The following is a 23,134-nucleotide window of genomic DNA, read 5'->3' on the forward strand; positions in this document are numbered from 1 at the left end:
TTCTAAAATCAAAATGAAGTGCTGAAACATTATTTCACAAAGCAGAACATCATCTCATTCCACTGCGGGAGGTTTTGTCCAAGACACTTACTGTCCTCTGTGTAATTCCTTGGGGCAAAACCTGCATCTGAACATACTGATGGTGTAGCCTTTCCAATGTGTGAACTTCATTTTAAGATCTTCAGAGCTGTGTGTATTTAAGTGATGTTAGCCATGTTCCTTTCTACTACAAAGTAATTTACAAAGAGCTACCATCTGGTGCTATCTGGGGCACCACTTGTTTCCGGACTTACTCTAAGAGAAATGTGGTGTCTAAGCTACTCTTCTGCAGCATCATTTCCTGGCTCTTGTTTGAACAGTGGTAATACCAAATGTGTTGTCTTAAGAACTAGAGGACTCCTGCTGCTCTGCTCAATCACTTCCCTCCAGGCAGCCTGGCAGAACTGCTGGGGGTATTCAGAAGCTCTTGGTTCAGTTTTTAATTTCTTAATGGCAGTGTAGGGTTTGGAGGTGGGCAATGCAAAGGTGGGAGGCTCCAGCCCTCACATTTGGATATTCTCTTTATGTATATAACATGCAAACAATTTCTTTCAAAGCAAACTACTGTCATTTAGAAGCAATGTGGCTTTTTCTTGTGCGCGAACAACTAAGGAGAAAGAGAGCCTGTTTCTTTTCAGTCTCAGTGCTTCTATATGCCATACGCTGCCTCTAACCTTATCGAGATTTGATGATTTATTTTCAAGGAGTGGTGTGTTTAAGCGTGCAGGTTATCAAAGATATGTTACACGTATGAAAATGTATAATCTTCTAAGTTGACCTGGTTCTCACTAACCGACAGTAAGTAAATGCACTTTCACTAGAGCCTGTGATTTGACAAAATTATATAGTAGAACAAAGATCAGCTTTTGCCTGGCTTGAGGTTTGAAAACAAACTGTAAAATGGTGCATAAATTGGTACCATGTGTAGCATTTCCTGAATCAGATACAGCTTATAATGGCAACAGTTTTGGTAAGCTAGGAAATAAGCAGAACTTAGCATTTGGATTCTGTCACTTGTTTCTGATAGCTCTTTTGGAAATATTTGAGTGAGCAAGGATATAATGTGATGAGCTTTAAGGTCCCTTCCAACCCAAACTATTCAGTGATTCTATGATTATGCTTTCTAGTTAAGTCCATTTCATGTAATGCTCAGCTGCAGAATAAGCTTCAGCAGTGACCTGGTTTAGAAGACAAATACTTAAAAGTCAGTTCCAGTAAATATAGTTGTCACCTGCTTCAGGAAGTACGGCTACACAGAGAATTCCAACCCAAGCACTCCTAGATGCTGAAGGGACTAATGAGAACAACCAGAGCAGTGTGTGTAATGCTTACTCTGCTCAGCAGCTTATGAAACAGAAGTAAACGGGTGACCTGGCATGAACTGTTTCCTGAGACAGCCTGTAAAAGCTCATCTCACTTCATTACTGATGACCTCTTTGTAAGTAAAATGGCTGCCTACAACTAAGAACTCTGCAGCAGCACAGCAAACCAAAGAACTAGTTAAACTGATGCAGTTGTTTGCCGCCCCTAGGAGATACTCACTAGGATTTTAAACAAGCACCTGCCTTAAAAGAATAATAATCATGTGATTAAATTATTTATACTTGAAACCAACTTGCAGATGCTTTCATCTGCTAAAAAATACATGACCTCTGAGGGCTTCAGAGACTGAAAGTACAGATTGCATGTCTGAAGATGTTTTGCAAATCTTAATCACAACAAAAGAGATGGTAATAAACCAGCATCCTTTTTATTTAAAAAGACATCCAGTTGCAAGTTGAATACTGCTGATGCCCAGTACAGTCTCGTAGTCAGGTGCATGGCTTTCAGATCCGGCTTTCCTGTGTTTAGAAGCAAAGAAACCAGGCTCTTTGAAGCTGCAAGTATCTCTGTTGTGATGCTTTAGTCACACTGAGCTCAGGAGGCAGAAGGATTCACAGCAGTTTTTTTGTTGCTTTTCTGAGCCTGGCTCTGGTAGAATTCAAGTGAACAGACACCTACCCCCCTAATGCAGACCTCCACATCCAGCTTTTGCCCCCCCAAAACATGTCCAAGTTTGAAGTATTTTTTCTTCAGGAGGAAGGAGATTGTGTCTTGCAAAGTCCACTGGAATCTGTACTTGACAAGTCATCTCCTGGTGCTTGTTCCCTACCCTACTGCTCTGTATCCAGTTAGTTCCACAAGCCATGGGGAGATGGGATATACAAGCCTTAGTAGTTTTTGTCGGACAACAGCTTAGCAGCAAAGATGCTATAAGAACAGCTATATTTTCCAGGAGAAACCCACTCTAACAGCTTGTTCACTTGAGTGACCTGAAAAATTATGGTCCAATAAAGAAGGAAATAAAATGGGAAACAACCTGGTATGTCTGTACTCCACCCGCCTCTGACTGCTTTCAAGTGTTTCAGTGCAAGACAAATGTGAAAGCTACATTCAAAATTAGGCCAAATCACCAAGTATAAAGACAGTAAATTTCAGTAGAGCCGGGGCATCTGTATGCATCTGCCTTTAGGGTAGCAAGGACAAGTCAAAAAAGTGAGAGGATTAGCCAGAATCTTCCTATTTTTATGTCTTGCTTAAAAAACTAGAAAGATGCAAATCTGGCAATGAAAAATATCTAATATTCATATCTAAGTTAAAAGTAACTATCCTTTGGACAGGTTATGTATTTAGGACAACACAAAGCAACTACTTCAGACATCTAGCTTGGGTAGAACATTTCCTGTAGAGAAGAGAGCTTTCCTGTAGAGAAGAGCTGCCTCCAGAGAGCCTCTCCAGACTGAATTAGATGCACAGACCAGTGCAAGGTAACAAAGCTGGTACAGTCAATAATCTTATCGAAATTACTGCCACTGGTAAGGCACAGATAAAATAATTCCATGCTTGGAAGGGCTCTGCCTACAATCACCTCTGTTCTCCAAAAGAAAGGTTTCTGAGGCTTTCAGCACAGCTATTTGGCCAGTCTGATTCACTACACTACAGCATCAGAAGTGCGACAGCACAGGTGTGTACGAGTTCATACATACTCCTTCAGCAGTTTGCTGGTTTGTAAAAAATAAATATGGAAAATTGTCCTGAGTACCTCCTTCAGAACTTGCTCTGGGCTATGTTTAATTTAGTCCAACACGCACCATTAAAACCGTTGCTTACTAGATACTGGTTAAATACATGTCAAGTTGGAAATGAAGCATCAAAAGATGAATTAAAAAATAAAAAAGAATTTCTGTTCCATTATTAATCACACAAGTTTCTGAGATTTGTTTTCTGTTAGCAATTCTTACAGAAGGTGTAAATGCAGATATGGTACACCAATACGCCTCGAGACATAACAAAAGAGAAATGTGATCAATAAAAATTGTAAATGAGATGAGACACATGAAGGTCAAGCCTCTGTTACTATGTGCAAGGGAGCATTTAGAAATTAACAATAAAGAAAAGTATTAGTACAAGTCTGCATGTACAAGTTAGCATAATCTAGAAAACTAGGATTTTTGATTGCAATGTGATACTTTGGAAATAAAATGACTGAAATGCTTTTTGTTATAGAAATCTCTGTAACTTACACCATTATAGCAATAGTGTATTCAGAAAAAGTGCCAGTCCCTGAGCCAGCAGGTAAGAACCTAAAAGATATTTATATCTCTCTACATATATTTAAAAATGAAAATTAAAAAAATAATTAAGCTTTTAGCCATAAACACATAAGAGCAACTACAGCGATCAATCTTGGGAAGAGAAGAGGGAAAAGTAAGTTACAGAAGGATAAACTTCTTTCAGTTTGCTACTTGAATTGCTGAAAGGCTCTCGGTACCAGTTCGGCAGGTAAAGTTCACCTTGTGTCCCCTGGTTTTCCAGATGGTTTTCCAGTTGGGCCTGGAAAAGGCAGTGCTTGTAACAGGGTTTCTGGAAACATATATAATACACAGAATGCGGAGTACAGCAGTAAACAGTAAGAAACTATTAGCAATTAAGTTATTTGTGTGTCTGTACACAAAGGAGAGGAAATTTTAAGTGAGGTCCAGAAATGAAGAAGCAGGCCAAATGAGTGCCCATTACCAAAACTAGACAAAAGATGGCCTACAGCTTCTGTTTGTCTCACCTTTGCTTTAGCTAGAGAGGAGAAAAAAGAAAACAAGGCACAGCTATCTCTGCACACTGCAAAGGAAGACCACTGTTGTGCTATGGAGTACATTGGTTTGGTGTCAAGCAAGCGAAATAAAGGACAATGTGACCACACCAGAACCGAAGGCCTGATGTTTCATACCACAAGGAAGTGACAACTTGCCACAAAAACAAAAGGCATGGAGAATGGGAAGTCCTGTGAAGTGCCACCAATTGATATTACCTTCTTTGATGAGCTTATGCCACCTCTCTGAAAATCAGTTAGTTTCTGCAGAAATGGAAATGCCAATATTCCAGAAAAACAATGTCCTTGAGTCAAAATCAACCTTTCCTTAGATGCTGAACAGTTTAAATATTAACACATGGGAAAATTCCAGGTACGCAAATGTGCTGCTTGTTGGAGACTAGAGAAAGCTGCTTGGTGTGTCCTGCTTCTTCAGAGTATTTCCTGCCCCTCCCTGTCACGTACAAGTGTAACTGCCTCAAGTGCAAATGGCATCTAGAATGAATGCTTCAGGTCTCTGAAAAACAAAACAAAGATATTGAGATGTTAGTGATATAGGAATTATAGTAAATGACAAATTTGCCTTAAAGAGGAAATGAAGGTGGGTTTTTTTTGAAGTATGCATAGTAGTAAAGGTAAAGCCAGAAAATGGTGGCCACACTTCTCTCAGGGCTTTGAGGAGATTGTGGACTGAAAAAAGGCTTATTTTTCAAGTTACATTAAGGTGACCAGGTGTTTTTAGCAAGAGCAGTAAGTACAAATGAGCGAACAACAGATGTAATGTTCCAAAGCAATAAAGAACTTCCACATTTAACAAATATCAAGCAAAAAGACACAGGTCCCAGACACCACATTTGGCCATTTTATTAGGAAGCTGCCTGTGTGAGAAGCATGAAGGCAGGATCACACAGCTGCTGGTTTCACACAGATGTAAACTTGTTTTAAACATCCTTGGGCCTTGCCTCTACCTGAGGTTACACAAATCAGCTACCGGTTCTCCTTTACTGAGGCACTGCAAGTTTATTAAACCAATTGCAGCAGTAGATACCAATCATGTTCATGTGTGTGAACAAATACCCTAGCTGTGCACACCTATATGCAATATATGATATAGAACTGTATGAGCTATTACCATCCTCTAGGCAGAACTGTGTTTCATGCTCTCACGATGATCTCAGTTACATGTTAACTGGTTTCTCATGTAAGACCCAGCTTTCTAACTAGGGATTCCACAATCCTAGTTACAATTAAGCCACAAAACCCTTGGAGTTGACAGTTTATGGAAAACAGAAGGAACAGTAGATGAGAAATGCCAACACAAATGCTGTGAGGAGCCTCTTCTTGCCAGATGGTGCCAGGTAAGCAGTAAGACATCGCATAAAACCACTGATGTTTCCATAAGACTTAACCACATGTATGTGAAGGTAGGGGAAAGTAGACAAAGTGCATGGATGGGTGGGAGAAATTTGTAGGGGGATACATTTCTCATGTTTAAAGAGCTAATGCTCTTTAACAGAAATGTTCAGAAGTCAGCCTGGCATGTTAGTGCTGTCCAGAGCCTGGATTGTAAGACACAAAATACATGTCCTGCAACCTCTGTTACAGCTGCAGGGTTCTTCAAAGCACTTTGGTATTGAGGTGTGCCTTACAGAAGTACAGCAAGAGATCAAGAAGGGAGCAGAGCTGGCACTGGTACTGGGGAGAATCAGTAAGACACCTCATTAGAGAACGTGGTACTAGTAGAGAAACAGCAGATGAACTGTGGGTGAGCTCATGCATCCCGTACCCTGGTAAGGCAAGGTGTGCCACACCTACCTCCTGCATCTTGGCTGACTTCTAAGTATACCATTATATTAAGGCACTAACTGGCTCGGGGTTGGACTGTCAACTCATGTTCCTCTCCACCCACCATACTCCAGTATAAGCAAAAACTGCTTCTCCTCTCTTCCCTCTTAAGTTTTTCTTTCACTGTATCAAAAAGAGATATGCTGGGATTCTGGTATTCCACCTTGTCCATTATTGGAATTTCTTGATGCCTATTTCAGATTCTTGTCTCTGCCTCTGTTCCTGGCTATTGTGCATGTTTTTTCCTGTGAAGACAGCTACCATTCGAATAATGCTTCATTCAGTTCTCTTGGCTTTGCCAGTGCAATTTTGAGGTTGATGTTTCAGTATTGTTTTAATGTGTACTATTGAGATAGACGTTCTACCTATAATTCTGAACATATCTGAGATAATCTATGTGCTCTTTGCTGCTAAAATTAAATATTTATAAGTTTATTTGTAGAGACTATGGCCGGAAAATATAATAAAGCACTCTTGTTTCACCGCCAGAATTTCACAGATTTTGGTTAAAGCAGGCAATTCCACCTGCACCCCAGAATAAATGAATTTCGTTCTTCATCTTTCTAGTAATTTGTTGCACTGATTTGCCCACATACTGTTCAGAGTCCTGATAAATTTTGATCTGGTTTCAATTCTTGCACAGATTTCTGTTGCACCATTCATCTTCAGATTAGGGCCTTGTTTAAAGGCCTTGTACCTTCTTTTTCATGGAGAAAGGGTTTCATCTAGAAGTTAACTAAAAATAATGTTACATGTATGGGCTGTCAGCCTAGTAGCCAGTGTACTGTGGCTTGCCAAGAGAGTCAAGTAAACCCTTCTTCAGCAGGTCTTCTGAAATATTTGAGATTTGGAAGATAAAGAGCCAGAGCAATGCTGGCTGTCCTGGGTTCAGCTATAGCAGTCATTTTTCTCCTTCTTAGTGGCTGGTGCAGTGCTGTGTTTTTGACTTTCAGCCTGGGAACAACGCTGATAACACCGATGTTTTTAGTTGTTGCTAAGTAATGTTTACTCCGACCAAGGACTTTCTCAGTCTCATGCTCTGCCAGGGAGGAGGGGAAGCCGGGAGGAAGCAGAGACAGGACACCTGACCCAAACTAGCCAAAGGGGTATTCCATACCACAGCACGTCATGCCCAGTATATAAACTGGGGGGAGTTACCCGGAAGGCCCAGATCACTGCTCGGGTCGGGCTGGGTATCGGTCGGCGGGTGGTGAGCAATTGTATCCTCTCCCCTTGTTATTTCCCTTATCATTATTATTACTGGTGGTAGCAGTAGTGGTTTTGTATTATACCTTAGTTACTGGACTGCTCTTATCTCAACCCGTGGGAGTTACATTCTTTTGATTCTCCTCCCCATCCCTCCAGGAGAGGGGGGAGGAAGAAGCGGGGGTAGTGAGTGAGCGGCTGCGTGGTTCCAAGTTACTGGCTGGGCTTAAACCACGACAGTTCTTTGGGGCTTAAACCACGACATTGGCACACACAGACTTAGCAGTGCTATTTTAAAGGCAGATGTTGAACTATAGCGCTTCTTGGGCTACAAGCCTACAATTTAGATTTATCTATCTCCTACCAAATTGTTCATCCTAGCTATGATGCTAGGAAGATACCCATTTTGATTCCCATAATTCCTATATTTATTCTTCTGCAAAAGTAAATGCCAAACTTTAAAATGCAGGAGAGCAAACAATATTGTTCTAAATGACCACATGTACCAAGTAAAGCAATAGCGCACATCTCTTTGGGTTGAATCTCCCACAAAGCAAAAGCCCTGCAGCTTGGGAGAACAAAAAGCCACACTATCTGCATAGGAACTGAAGGGCTCCGGTGATGTGTATTATATGTTGGACTTAATAGCCCTAATTACTTGGATAAAGATTAATTCTTCAGTCTAACAGATTGGATGCAGTACTGCAAACCTTTCATAAAAGAAGAACAGGCGTTTGGAGGAAGCAAAACAATATTATTTCCCTTCTTGGCTTAGTCAGCAATGAGGAAAAGGAGTGGCTAAATCAGGACAATCTTTACACTTCCTATACGTGACACATGCAACTCTGACAAAGTAAGACGCTGCCATCAACTTTCGAACTCTACATTTACAAAAGCACTGTAATTACATAGCAGTCCCTAATAGCTTCTGCTTTTGCAGCAGTCGGAAGTAAACTCCTTTTTCTGTGAAGGCTAGAACTGTATAGATAAGTTGGTGGCTATTTTTAAAGCTATTCCCCAGCATGCAAAGCATTCTTGTATGCTATGCCCTACTACCTGAGGGTGCAGAGAGACCATACTCACCTTTTACTTACTGTCTTGATGCTGACTCAGCAACTGGCTTCTGCACTCCAAAGGCAGTGATAAAAATATTCACAACTACTATAATGAATACTAGTCCAGTTGCAAGGTTGTTGAGGAAATTCAGCTTTCCATGTTTTGCAGGGTTGTTAAGGTCATATTTTACTTCAAAGAGAAAGGGAAAAAAAGTTTTAATTATATGTATTATATGTTTAATTATATGTATTTCAAAATACAGAATAAAAGTCTTCACTATTCATGTAGTTCAAGAATTTCTCTTACACTATTTGCATCAGTCATACTTAAAAGGGAAGTAAAATTCTGCAGTGTCAGTAAAAGTGCTAAGCAGAAGGAGCCTACTTAACCACAAGGAGCCTATTAGCTTCCAGTAATTAACATCTAATCTCTGTGGATGCACATGGGAAGTAACGGATACACAAACATCACTAGAAATCTCTTGAGTTCTTGATCTTCTGAAATCTAGATTTGTTGCAGACCTTATGCATTTAAAAATTCTTTCAGTCTTTAATACAAAAAGCTTGAAGTCCTGACAGGATAGAATGAAGTTAAATTTCCTGCAGGTTCTTCACAGAAAGCCCAGTCTAACAGTGCTGTAATTATTATTTTTTTTGGTGCTGGTGTCCTTCCCCAGCTGTACTCCCTGCTTTTGCATTGATCTGTTTTTAGAAAGCAAGGGCATCACATCTGCTAAACAGAGCAGTGTAGCTGCAGTCCTTTTATGGAAAGCATCAGCTTGTGTACACATTTTCTTGTGTTTCTTACAGTTGAACTGCTAACGGCAGTGAGGGAGGAACATACAAACAAGATGATAGTATTAATTTAGTTTAAGCTTTGATTCCAGGCCTTGTGAAAACATATAAATGAGTTACACTGGATTGATAACAGACTTGATGACAGAGTAAAGCATGTGCCTGTGTAAGACAGTCTGGGGTGCTTGCCTTGGCATCATGCAGAAACACAAGATTTTCCTCCGTCTCTGCTCTCCTGCATTAAGGGCTCTGCAGCTCAGACCTTCTGCTAAATTTGATGCTGGTGGAATCAGTGCCAATGAATTCTGGAGTGTGTTTTGAGAATAGTTTTTTGCCTATTAAAACTCCTAGTTCTTCCTGGAGTCTGCATGTACAGGACATGTGAGAGAAAGATTATACCTGACAAGTTTTTATGGCAACATAAACCTTTGAGCTCTTTCTGATAGGCGCATACACAGATGTGTAGCTTAAGACCCTACTGCCTGAGATCAACTTTGTTATTTGTTTTTTAACACAATGAGCCTCTCAACACTGCAGAACTTAACCACAGAACCATGACTCGCTTGTTTGTTGAAGTAGCTATATAGAAGAGGTGACAAACACACTCATGATGCTGAAGTATTAAAAGCTAGGTTTACGTGGTGTCCCTAATTAGGAAGTCTAATGCTGTTTTGGTTTCAAGGAATTCCGGGCACCTGTTAAAGTCCTGTTTTCTAAACCTGTATAGTCAAACATCACAGGCCATGCAAAGCACAGTGTGCGGGAACTACCTTTGTAGGCATGAAATAATTTAAGCTCAGCAGTATTTAACCCTGAAAATGAGTTTATATATGTCTGTAAAGTATCGGGAGCTATGTGGATGTTTGTATCCCAACAATACTTAGAAGGACTCCAGTACTGTCATGTGAATGAAGTAGAATAAATGAAATTGAATCATTACTCCTAAAGTATAGAAGAAAAGCATTTCAGACAGTTGGTTTAAAAAAGAAAAGGTAATAATGGCCTAACGTGTTTTGTGAGTTAGAAGAAATCATGCTCAAAGGAGGACTGACACTTTCAGAGCCGTACCTGTGTCCAAGAAAGGGTCAGAGAAGACAATACTGCTGGTCAGTTTAAGCAGTGCTTTAAATTTTGAAGTAGAATTGCAGTCATCCTATGTTAGTGATTATAGTGCTTAAAATGAGGGCATTTGTGAAAATGTTCTTAAGAACAGTTATTCTTTAAGTATTTTATTATAGTGGGATTAGATTACTATGATTTCATGCCACTTAAACTATTTCAACACATTCTTGTTTTTTTTTCCAAAAAGTTAAGATTACCAAATCACTTTCAATGACAAGTTTGATGAATATTTCTTTGGTAGAAAGTAGAAGAGGTTTCCCTAGTGATAAGCAGAATTCAAGACAATCTATTTGTAGCTCCAGGTTGCTACTCATGTTCACAAAATATTCTTAAAATATTACTTTATAATAATTAACAGGATTAAGTAACAAGTCTTGCCAGAAACAGTATTATGAAACTGGGCAGGCTGCATGATTCCATCTGGCCTATTAATGTTTCTTTTACAGTATTTCATCATTTTCCTTCCTCCTCAGGCCTTCTGAAAAGAAAAATATTCATAAACTGGGCAAATGAGGAAGTTGATCAAAACTGAAGATTCCACATAAAGCTGCCCTTCCTCCTTTTGATGCAACATTTCTAAGGTCTTAGGAAAAGACTTCAATCAATTATGAGGTAAAGACTTTCGAATATAATACCTCTTTAAGAATAAATAGGGAGTCTACATACCATTTTATATGCCATCTTATAGGTTGCATCCTATAAGAAAAATACATGTCAATGTTTCTTGTTGTTGCTACATACCAAGGAATATCAGGAGCACTCCCACCATAACTTGCAGTGTGAGTGACAGGCTGATAAGAACAATAAGTGGGATATAGAAGGAAAAAGAAGGTCCTTGCTCTATCACGGCTTTCAGCTGGGATGCATTGGCCATCAGCAAGGCAATGTCCAACATGCTCTCTGCAGCGCTCTTCTTATTTGCGTAGTGGTTGATATTCATAGGTCCATTTCTTTGAAACCACTGTGATGTTCTGTGCTAGAATTGGGAGAGAGGAAAAAGATTATTCACATCTCTCTTAATTGGTGTAGTGAGTGAGAGATCACTTGGCACATCAACTAATTTCTGTATTCATACTGATAAGAGCAATGGTGGTACTGAGACTTTCAGTGCATCTTTTTCACTGTTACTGCTGTCCTCCATCTGAGAAGAGAGCAGTAAATAGTGCCTGTACTGCATTTTGCCAGATATACTTTTTCCAGCTTGTAGGATCAGTCTGAAGAGTCAGGATGTTTCTATGCTGGGAAAAGGAAAGATTGAAAAAGCTGAAATGCTTGCACTGTGAGAAGTTGGGAGGGAAAACCCCCGGCAAAGCAATCAAGCAAACAGTAGATTGTTGTAACTAAGGCGCACTTAAAACCATAAAAATTTATTAAAATCACCCTCTGTTATCGCACATCTACATAGTTCCTTAATTACTCATGAATCTTATCTGGGGGATTTTGGTGGAAGTTGGCCACTGTATGAACTTTGCTTGACCTCTTTCCCTGCTGCTTACTCTGCCATGTCCCTGTCCAGTCCCACCCATGCACAGCCAACTGTTTTTCCACTTTAATACCTTATGATTTGTGAGTGCCAAGCACTGCCCAAGCACAAGGGAAACTTTTTTCCATTTTTCACATCAACAGGTTTTCATTTTTTTAAATTGTCCTTCAAACAAACAGGAAAATAAAACCCAACTGCGGGGCAAAACCAGAGCTTGTTAACCTGGAAGGATGAACAAAATAAGTGTTTCCTAATAACAATTTACATGACGTTTGACAGCTCGTCTCGCAGAGCTGCCTATTTCTCTATGGATTAGATGCAGCTTAGGGTAACTAGGTTAGGCTTAGCTGCCTAACTCTGTGATGAGGAGAGTAGGTAACCCTCTTTTCTGCAGTCTCTGAACAGGTTAGGAATTTCATTCTTGCTGCTCTTCCTTCTAGACTTTATTCCAAAATAATACACAAATATACTGAAAGTAAGCTTATGATAGCTGACTTCTCTAAACCTGCTTCTTAAGAGAACTTTTTTATTGCACAAATATGTTTCCTGCTTGCCAGAAAATACTGTGAGGAAAGTCTCACTTTGAAGGTTAGTTCAAATGCAGAAAACGCCCTTTAATTACTCTCTCCAGCAGCACTGAGAACTATCAAATTTCCAATTTCAAAGCCAGGTTTGCCACTGTCCAGCCCTAAAAGTGTCCTCTTAAATAGGACAGATATTGATGCATAGACCAAACACATTGCCAGTTTTTCCAGGGCACTCAAATACCAAACTTGACCCATTTTCACCAGACATGTTGTAATCAACCACAGCGTAAATATTTTGCTTGGTGAAAAATGGCATGGGGCAGTAGAAGACATTTTTCCTATGAAGAGAAGGAAGCCATGTAATCGTAGCTTCACACAGATGGCTTCTTTATTGACACCAAGCTGCTGAAGAAACTGGCTTTGAGACAGATGCTGACTTCAGTCAGGAAGATCTCAATGCTCATTTGGTTTTGTCTATATCCCACCACCTAAAAATGCAATTTGGCTAGGGAATCTGTCCTACATTTGCCACTTTTTCTCTCTCCAAGGAGAGCCTCCTTGTCCCACCTCCCTGCCCCATTAAACCACTGTAGCATTTGGATGCTTTGAAAAAATACTGTAATTCCAGTATACCATCCACCAGAAGCACTAAACCAGGTGTGGATGTTCATTACCTTATGAAAAGCAGCATGGAATATATGCTGGCAGTACTCTAGAAAGATCCAGACTAACATTTTTCACTGTTTACTGTACAGTAAAAGGCCAAACACACACAGTTAGCTTTTGGCTACCTAACGCTGGCAGTGTATGACGGGATGGGGAACTTCGTGTGTAACAGCAGAATACAATTTCTAGGCATGAATTTAAAAGAAACTCTTCTCAGTAGACTATAGAAGTAAAATGATCTATTTTATCACAAGTTCATAATAAAGGAAGCTTTTTCCTATATCTACTAGCTAATTAACTCCTTCCTGCCAAAAATACTGACGTGGAAATACTTGTTGGGGCTACGAAGCTGCAGTATGCAACACCATCAAAACTACATGGGTAGCTGTGACTTGGTTCTTAATCCTGATGGAAGGGGACTGCAGTGAAAACAGGACAACTGGTTTCTTTGTTTTCATTGGTGTAGGAATGTGATGATGTTTGACATGGTGGTTTGTTGAGTTATTTTAACTTCACAAAAGAGTAAATAATCTGGGCTACATCTTCCTTTCAGCTACCTCTGTGACTACATGATGTAAGACAGTTTCTACATAAAAACCAGAATACGATCTTTCTCCTGGGGAAATGTACTGCTGTACTTCTAGGACCTTGCTGTTTGCTGATTTTCTGTATGGTCAGGTTGCATGTGGGAATAGCAGGCTATGGCATTTGAATTGCAGTGAAAGCAAAGGGGTTGGGTTACTTCTGAACTCCAATAAAAGGAGAAGACTTTTCAAAGTAGAGTGCTGCTGAAGCAAACTAAGGCAAAACTTCTTATTCCTGGCATGACAACTCAGCTATTTACTATGTTTAGATTCTAAAAACTGGCATTTTGCTCCGTTAAGAGACTTTCAGCTACCACTCCTGAAAGCAGACCAGGTCAGAATCAGAACGAGGCATATGGAGAAGTGAAATGTCAGTTCTACTGTAAGGAGCCTGTGGTCTTGCCTTCTGCCAGGAAAAAGGAACTGTAATCATAGAAACTCCAGAAACAATCATTCCCCATCTCCTGATTGAGAATTGGTACCTCCTGGCTCATGCTGGAAAACCATCAAACAAATAAAAATGCTTTCTGGAAGCAAGTTGAAGACAACTACCAAAAGCACTGGAACAGATGCAGTCAGTCCTACAGCAGCAATTTTTAAGATCTGACTATGTGTTATACAGCAATATACAGACAGGGAAAGAAAGAAAAGCTGTTGCCTTAACCTCAGGATAATTACAGTCATGTACAACAGAAATTATATGGGAACTATGTTACACAGCTTTATGTTTTTTTCAGGGAGATTCTAAGCATGTAGCTAACATATGCAGCCCACAGCATCCAATGACACTTCCCATGCTGTTACCATCTGCAGAGGGAAAGTGCAGCTTCTGAAGACTTTCTAGGATGCATGTAAAGTAAAGCTTTCCCTGCAGGTGTCACTTGGCAAGAGAAATGTACTCCACACAACCTGCCCTAGCCTCAATGTAATCAAAACACCTCATTACACACTTTCACTATTCAAATTGTCTGGTACAAACAAGCTGATCCCTTCAGCTGGCATCACCAAATGAGTCTTAGGAAAAACAGCATGTATTTTTACATGTGTGTGCGTAACAGCCAGGTGTAGGTGGAACTGCTGTATTTTCCTTTCCCTGCCAGTAACAGCCTGCCCTCAGGTCTCAACTGCCAGCAAAGCATCAACCCCTGAGCAGAACTGCCTGCCGCACAATTATGAAAAGGAGGGGGTTGAAAAGCCTCTTGCTCTGTCTGTGACTGGAACAACCTCCTGTGGAACTGCTGATTTTCACAGTCAGATGATGCTGTCCCCATGGACGGTACCACTCTGGTCCTCACACAGCAGCAGGGTCTGTTTGCTTCGCCAGAGCAGAGCTGTTTGCAAGGAAAAAGCTAAGATGCTGCATCAGAAGCTGGCACTTTTTTTCTTCCGTAAGACCAATCCTTCACACCAGGATTGAATTGTACTGGATACACAATCTCACTGTGTTGGTATGGAATTTGCTGCTGCTTTACTTCACTTGTCATTTCAACAGTAGACCCAGAAGAACCGAGTCCCTTTGAAATACAGAAAGGATTTATTCATTATATTTATTAAAAAATAAATAAAAGTGGCACTGAGTCGAACGTCCTTGGAAGCCGAGTTTCGTGAATCATGTCTAAGACCCACCTGGTGATTAAACAGGAAGGAAATAGCACTGAAAATGGAAACATCTGAAAACAAATAATAAAGTATCTTTGCTAAACACAGTAACCAGTTATAGTAAGGATTTCTGCTTCTATTACAGCATGAAATTGCTACTTGTGACAACATTTATGTGGCTGTTTGTTCAGAGTATTTATCAAACACTAGTCACTGCTGAAGCAGTCAAATCAATGTGCTGGAAGTCTGAACAAAAAAATGGGAAGCCCAAAAGTTGTTTATTTTCTTGTCCAACTTGACCTGAATTTCCCAAACTGTATCAGTGAGTCTGTGCAGAGAAGACAGGAGGGGTCTCTGACATGCCAATCACTTGCAATCCACCAAGAAAAAAAAACCAGTAGTGAAAATGATGCCTGCTTTGCATTTGTATTTACAACTTAGTTATGGTTGTTTCTGTTGCTCTGCCCTATGAATGCAGAAGAAAGAAATCATTTGGATTCTGAGAGCAAGACTTTAGGATTCATTTCTTCTCTTTTGGTATGTTTCCAGGTACACAACTCAGCTTCTTAAATGTCTTCCACCACATTTATTTTCCTGTAGAGATTGTTTTAAGAAAATCTAAAAAAAAAAAAAAAAAAAAAAGGCCAAAACGAAAGCCCCACAAAAACTAAAAGGCAAACACTGCCTGAAACAACAGGATCTTGAAATTTCCAAGTTGAGTCAAATCTGTTATGAACACTGAATTTACTGTTCTTGTAACGAAGTTAACAGATACTGCACTAGCACAAGACTGTTTACTGTTTTCTTCTTAAATCCCACAATAAAACCAATATTTTGCAGTTAGCAAGGTGAACTTCCAATTTCCCAGATGAATACTTTGAACCAGAAACTGCAAAGTATAAGCCAGAAGTACAGCCTGGGTCTCTTCAGTTTTAATTTGCAATTTGTCCCAGAGCTCAACATGTTTTGCATGTCAGGCCCAGAGTCTCATATCTGGATTCTGAAAACATACAAATTCTTATTTTAGTATCGGTACAGTATTAGCACTAAATACTTTCATGGTATTCTAACCATTAAGCATTCTAACTATTCTAATCATTAAGCAGTAGAATGTCTTTATTAAATACAGGAGAGCCACAGTTTTGTATGGGATAATTGGTAAGATAATGGTGATTATCATTTCTATATTCCAAACACGGATTCCAAGAACTGTGCTTCTGATTAATAACACCTTCCTTAAGCTATCAGACGGTTCTTCGCCTTCAGTTACATAAATACAATCCCCACGGTCTTTGGCTTGCTCTAACTCTGCATACAGTGTTCCTTCTCTTTTAGGTTAATGATTACTGCAATTTTCTAGCAGCTTTTAGTCACTTTTAATAGCCAAACAGCCTTGATTCAAAATGACATCGCGCAAACTTGTTGACCAATATGACCTCTGGGTTTGTATTGTCATGGAGCTTCCTTAAATCCTTGTGTTTAGCGACAATCCTAATTTTAAAATAATGGAAACTTGCTACGTAATAATGAGGCGCTGTAAAAGAGGCAAGTCATACTGACCTTACAGTGGACTGTTCTCTACTGTGTTTCACAACAATCTTTCTAACCAAGACTGTTAAAAAGATGCTAAAGAGCTCTTTTGTTTAAAAAGTAATTTTCTAAGTTCTTGAAATATTCACCATTAAGGAAAATACTGCATACCAAACTTTTCCAGATCTTTTAGTGGTAATTTCATGTTCAGGGAAAATTTCAGTTATATCAAATAAGAGAAGGATCAGACATAAAAGAAATAGTACAGGAATAAAACAGAACACAATTTCAGAACTGTACTTGGGGTTTTTTTTTCCTAAGATCAACCCTACAGTTACACAGTTGAACTAATGACTTCATATAATTATTTAATAACCCTCACAGATGTGGAATTTCTGTCCGTATCTCCATCACCTACATACTGAAGATGTAATGGGCCATACGTGGCCACTCTGAAATCAGACTTTCCCTCTGCCTCAGAGGTCTTGCTGGTCTAAAAAAGTAGGGAAAATATTCTACAAAGACAAGAAATAGTCTTCCAACAAACATATCAGGTTAGATATAAGGAAGAAGCTCTTCCCTGTGAGGGTGGTGAGGCACTGGAACAGGTTACCCAAAGAAATGGCAAATGCTCCATCCCTGGCAACGTTCGAGGCCAGGTTGGACAGAGCCTTGGGTGACATGGTTTAGCGTGAGGAGTCCCTGCCCGTGGCAGAGGGTTGGAACTAGATGACCTTCAGGTCCTTTACAACTGTAACTGTTCTATGATTCTATGATTTTAAGCTGTATCAGTTATGTAATGGACAATTAGCTCCTTTGTACACCTCCTCGGAAGATACTATTTCTTTTGCCCAATAAAACATTAGATCGCTTGTTCAGCTTAGCACTGACTCAAGAGAGAAAAAAACCTACCTCTGGACTGACTCATCAGTTACACTACATGTAGGAATTTCATTTGAGGGGTAGGGGAATATGTTCATTCAGGTACCAACTCAGCATCACATTAACTAGCTTGTGAGACTTCTGCAATCCCATCTTGAGACATATGGTTGCAAGCAATTAAAATAAGAAGGAGAGGGGACACGTTCAGCCGGTGTTCATATTTCATAGACAGCAACAATTTTCTAGTACCTTTAAGAGCCTATACTTAAGAAGGGCCACTTTCTATGCAGTCAGAAAATGCAAGTATGACTACCTTAAGAAAAAAAGAAGTGGTAACTGTGTAGATTCCTGAGAGCTAAACAGTTAGTATGAGAAAAAGGGAAAGGCACAGTCATGTTAACTCGGGGCAGGGTCCAGGACCAAGCTGGAATATTTTTACTCATTAAATGACTCAAAAATGATCAGCACACCTGATGACTAACCTTGTGAAATTAAGTAAAAACTTAAACTTGTCTGTACAGCTATTCAGACAGAAGCTTTCTGCTGTATGATTTTTTTTTTCTGTCTCGCATTACTACTGCTCATTCATGTGAGTTGGTCTTCTATTACTACTTCTCATGACTGGTCTGCGGGCTGCCTATTTTGTGTGGTTAAAGCACTGTTTGTTTATTCTAGCTACTTAAAAAAATAAGCAAACAAAACCTTATCATCAGTAGTTTCAACATTTGCAGTATATAAAATATTCCAAATTCAATTTGAATGCTTTAGAACTTTCCATTTCATTCTATATGCAGTGATATAATTTCAAGTTCCTACAGATGTGAAGTTTGTTACTTGCAGCATGATGCCAAGAAACTGCCATGTCCCCAAACTACTTATGAATTAATATACAATCTTGAAGTCAACTATTGCAGAGCTGTTCTTTTCTACTATTCAATTCTTGTTCACCTTTGCCATAGTTCTTCCAAATTTCCTGTTAGTTTGGAAACATTAAACTAGATTTTACAACAGGGTGAATCAGGACTGTTTGAATATGGACCATGAACAAGGAAAGCAAGGAGAGGAAGATGCAAAACCAGTTACTATCTGTATTTGTATGAACAGATACTTTGCAAGAAGCAGCCAGACACTTCTGCCAAGTGTAATTCCTCACATGAGTCAGTAAGGTGTACCAGGCCAACCTGGCATTAGAAGCAGGGAATTTCTTACTTCTAAAAGCTTGACAGCTGCTAAAAAAAAAAAAAACCCAAATTAATAGTGAAGTCAAAATAAACCACATCAACCCACTGTGTGACCACTTATTCACAATTACAGTGGGCTTAACTAGTCTTTTTTTAATTCATGTGCTTTGAATGCTTTGAAGGCTGGACAACTCTATCTGCATTTCATGTCAGCTCTTCTGTAAGAGAAGGCAGCAGTCTGCTGCTGAAGATGTGCAAGAGAATCTGTTCTGAGGAGAGCCGACGCTAGGATGGCAGTAAGCCATCCCCGGTGGTCCAGGTTGCAATGCCTGAGAGCATCCCTAAAAGCAGACACTTGGGCACTTCTGACTCCAATACTGAAGATTCAGGTACACGCAGATTTGTGGTCTCCCCATGTTTAGTTGGCTCCTGAGTTGGGGTGTTCTTTTATTTGTGTGAATTGTGAACTTGGTCAGACTTTTTAAGGTATCTCCTATTCACAGACTGTTTTTTTTTTTTTAAATCTGTCTCCATCTGCTTTACCTCACATACACTTTTTGTGTGTGTGAGAAAATGGAAAAAAAGTGTCTGTAAGGTTCTCTGAAGTGCTACTGTATACATACAATACAGTATAATAGTACAGTTCGCTGCTTATTCTTTATATGGCATTCAGAACTTGAAGTTTCTATGGGGAAGATGTAACAAAATGATGATTGCTTGCAACTGAGGATAAAGCAAAACGGGAAAGTTGCATAAAAATTCTCAGAGCACAGCAAGTTAAAAAAAAAATCTCTGTGACTAGTACTTGTGATGCAATCACAGCTCTATGCTAATAAAAAAAGGAAAATGGCCAAGAAGTCAGTGGTTTACAGGAAACCCCTCCAGGCCACCAGCCTGACCTGCACACCCCAGCCTTGATTATCTTTACATACTTTCCAGGATTTATTAAAGCCAGTTGGTTTTTTTTTCTTGGTATGATATTCATGGCTATAAGGGTTTGTCAGGAAGGGAAGGAAGACTGCTACACAAACAGTCCAGTCTGTCTGTAGCCAGAAAGTTTTACCAGTGACGTAGAGGTGGTTTAGTACAACTGGTTCTATGTGGCAGTCTTAGGTTGGCATAAAAGCTGCTTTTTAGAGTTTACTCCTTTCCAAAACAACATAAAAGATGATCTACGCTCTTTTAAACCAGTCTGGCTTTTCAGATAACTGGCATGCTTGGAAAATATCCTTTATGCATAAACAGAGTATGGGATGAAATGCTCTGCAATGAAGATCTCTGGTCATGTTTTGACTACATGGAATAGTAAAAGTTGGGTATTTCTCTTCTTGGATTACTGTATGGAAATTACCGTATGGATTACTGTATGGAAAAAACCCAACTCGTACAGGCCCAACCTTTTAAATAATTCCTCCTACTTTTGTGTTATCTTCTCTCCTATGTAGATATTCCTAAGCAACTTTTCCGTCCTCTCCCAAGCAATCTGGGTAGAAACACCCTCCCAGGTTCGGAGGGATGTCAGTGTGATCCGAGCAGAGATTTCTGGGTGGGGAGGACATCTGATGACCTTTCAACTGACCTCTGTAGGAACTAAAGGGTATTGTGCCAAGGACAAAAAAGGATCTTTTCAATCCTCCACTGGCACTTGCCTGTCTTTGAAATGAGACAAAGTGGGTTGCCTGCAGCAGCATGCTCACAAAAAGAAGTGCTGAATTAATGGAAGACAGGTTAGAAAAGAAAATTAAACTGAGAAGTATAGGGTGGGCAGAGACTGGATTGAGAACAGCCCTGAGGAGAAGGTCTTGGGGATACTGGTGCATGAGAAGCTCTGCATGACCCGGCTTCAGTGTGTGCTTGAGCCCAGAACCCCCCGCTGTGTGCTTGGGCTGCACTCCCAGAGCGTGACCAGCAGGTCAAGTGAGGGGATTCTCCCCCTCTGCTGCGCTCAGGGAAAACCCCTCCTGCAGTCCTGATCCAGCTCTGGGGCAAAAACATAAGAGGGATGTGAAGACGCTGGAGTGAGACCAGAGGAGGCCACGGAGCTGCTGCGAGGGCTGGAGCAGCTCTGCTCTGGAGACAGGCTGAGAGAGCTGGGCTGGGTCAGCCTGGAGAAGAGAAGGCTCCTGAAGGGGAGACCTTAGAGCAGCTCCAGTGCCTAAAGGGGCTACAGGAAACCTGGAGAGGGGCTTTGGGCAAGGGCCTGTAGGGACAGGACAAGGGGAATGGCTTTAGCCTGACAGAGGGGAGACTGAGATGAGCTCTTAGGCAGAAGTTCTTCCCTGTGAGGGTGCTGAGGCGCTGGCACAGGGTGCCCAGAGAAGCTGTGGCTGCCCCATCCCTGGCAGTGTTCAAGGCCAGGTTGGACACAGGGGCTTGGAGCAACCTGCTCTAGTGGAAGGTGTCCCTGTCCGTGGCTGGGGACTGGAACCGGATGATCCCTTCCAACCCAAACCATTCCATGATTCTATGACTACCCATTACCGGACTTGGCAGGGCAGCAGTCAGCACACCGGCCCCTTCCCAGCGTTTCTTCCCGCCCCAGCTCCCCCGGCGCTCCCGCCGCCCCCCGTAGACGGCTGGGTCGGAGGCGGGCTGGGCCCGCCCCGGGCCCCTCACACCGCTGCCCCGCGGCCCGCTTCCCGGCGGGCTCCGCCGCCTCCTCCCGCCCCGCTCCCGCCCGCCATGTCCAGACGCCGCGGCTGCCGAACCCGCTCCCGCCCTCTTTCCTCCCACAGCCGGCTGAAAGCGCCCCCGGCCCTACCCGCTCGCTGAGCGCCGGCTCCGCGCCCTCCGCCAGCCCGTTCAGCTCGTGGGTCTCGCTGCCGGAGTCCATCGCGCCGCAGGGGACGCCGGTGCGGCCCCAGCGCCGGCTGCCCGCGGGAAGCCCTCTTGTCCCGGCCAGGCCCGGCTCAGCGGTCGGGGGCGAGAGCGGCCGCTGGGGATAAAGTTCTCAGCGGGACGGCCCTGCCCCTGCTCACATACAGCGCCCCGGGGCCCGTCGCCCAGCTCGCCCCGGGGAGGTCCGCCCGACGGAGGCAGCCCGCTGTGCTCCCCGGAACGCCGTACCCCCCGAACGCTCTACCCCCCGACGGAGGCTCCCGTGCGGGACCGAGACCCGGCCGGCAGCGAACCGAACTCCACGCCCACCCCGGCGATGCGGCCTCTACCCGCCGGCCTTAGGACTGGCGAAGGCTTTTTCAGCGCCGGCGGAACCTGGGGCTGGGCGGGAGCTGGGCACCGGGGCGGGGGCTCGCACTGTCAGCGGGTGGTCAGACCGAATTTCCAGTGTTGGCCAGGAGCCGTACTGAGGGAGGCGACAAGAAGCCTGAAGAGAAGAGACGGGACAAGGGGAATGGCTTTAACCTGCCAGAGGGGAGACTGAGGTGAGCTCTGAGGCAGAAGTTCTTCCCTGTGAGGGTGCTGAGGCGCTGGCACAGGGTGCCCAGAGAAGGTGTGGCTGCCCCATCCCTGGCAGTGTTCAAGGCCAGGTTGGACACAGGGGCTTGGAGCAACCTGCTCTAATGGAAGGTGTCCCTGCCTGTGGCAGGGGGTTGGAACTGGATGAACTTTAAGGACCTTCCAGCCCAAACCTTTGCATGGTTCTATGATCTGTGCTGTTGTGGTGAGCAGTACAGGTACAGGTAATGCATCCAAATGTTTCATTATAGAAAACAACTTGACAAAAATAAAGTTGAAGGCTAGTGTTTTATTTTAAGGTTCTCATCAGTGGTTTTAGGGTTTCAGTTTCCTTATCCTTTTTTTTTATTCTCCCTAGACTTATTTTCCCACCTGTACCACAGCTAAGGACGCACATAAATACAATTTACCATGCAGGTTTGATGATGATGGAACATCAGAGGAATGCTCAGATGCATAGAAACAACACTACTGGCAATAAGCACATTGAAGTAATCCTAAAGTATGACACAAAGCAAAATAATTTAAATTAGATTTTAAAATATTTTATAAACAAACTTTCTGTTACTTACATTTAACGGTGTTCAGCATATAAAAACAAAAAAGATGTGTCTTATGTGATCCCATGTAATCTCTTTTAAGAGTAGGAATGAACTACTCGTCTGTGCTGACAATGTTCTTGAGTTCAACAAGCCTCTTCCAATGTGTGGTGTCCAACGTGTTCCTCTGGTTAACTCCTTGAGAATCCTCTGTATTAGGAATCACTTTTCTCACTCTAAACAGTATTAAAGGATATTCTATTTACAGAATTTAAACCAACATAGATAATATAAATAAACATAAAAATATGAATAATATCAAATTCAAGGCCAGGTTGAACAGGGCTTGGAGCAACCTGGTCCAGTGGAAGGTGTCCCTGCCCATGGCAGGGGCTTGGAACTGGGTGAGTTTTAAGGTCCCTTCCAATCCAAACCAGACTGGGATTCTATGATTCTGTGATAAATATAAATTCAATTTCTTAAAAGAGGTGTGAAGGCCCTTTGCTAGACCATGTGTAAAGATAGACTATGTAGAAAC

At 41.7% G+C, this 23,134-nt stretch overlaps 2 protein-coding genes across 2 annotated transcripts in view; one reads left to right on the plus strand and one right to left on the minus strand.

Annotated features, from left to right (window-relative positions):
* The window catches only part of CARD19 (caspase recruitment domain family member 19), a 37,406-nt gene extending 32,997 nt beyond the window's left edge, over window positions 1–4,409 (plus strand). Inside the window, exon 4 of the mRNA XM_030502352.1 lies at window positions 4,150–4,409. Within this exon, the coding sequence (XP_030358212.1) occupies window positions 4,150–4,316 (167 nt within the window). The 3' untranslated portion in view covers window positions 4,317–4,409. The remainder of the gene's footprint in view (window positions 1–4,149) is intronic.
* Window positions 1,768–22,768, minus strand: NINJ1 (ninjurin 1). The gene is made up of 4 exons (XM_030502359.1): window positions 21,402–22,768; window positions 10,930–11,164; window positions 8,300–8,461; window positions 1,768–4,682 (listed from the first exon to the last, which is right to left on the minus strand). Exons 1-3 carry the CDS (start codon window positions 21,471–21,473, stop codon window positions 8,307–8,309), a joined length of 462 nt encoding a protein of 153 aa, XP_030358219.1. The 5' UTR covers window positions 21,474–22,768; the 3' UTR covers window positions 1,768–4,682; window positions 8,300–8,306.
* Between the last annotated feature and the right edge of the window lie 366 nt (window positions 22,769–23,134).

The sequence above is a fragment of the Strigops habroptila genome, chromosome 11 (assembly GCF_004027225.2).
Source record: "Strigops habroptila isolate Jane chromosome 11, bStrHab1.2.pri, whole genome shotgun sequence".
NCBI lineage: Eukaryota > Metazoa > Chordata > Aves > Psittaciformes > Psittacidae > Strigops > Strigops habroptila.

What these genes read in the sequence shown, in the direction of transcription:
- NINJ1 (XM_030502359.1), bottom strand. Translation starts at nt 21,473, where the DNA reads ATGGACTCCGGCAGCGAGACCCACGAGCTGAACGGGCTGGCGGAGGGC. An exon ending in AGCCGGCGCTCAGCGAGCGG is followed by an intron (nt 11,165 to 21,401) that starts GTAGGGCCGGGG and finishes TCCCAATTCTAG; the next exon opens with CACAGAACATCACAGTGGTT. An exon ending in AGTGCTCCTGATATTCCTTG is followed by an intron (nt 8,462 to 10,929) that starts GTATGTAGCAAC and finishes TTCTCTTTGAAG; the next exon opens with TAAAATATGACCTTAACAAC.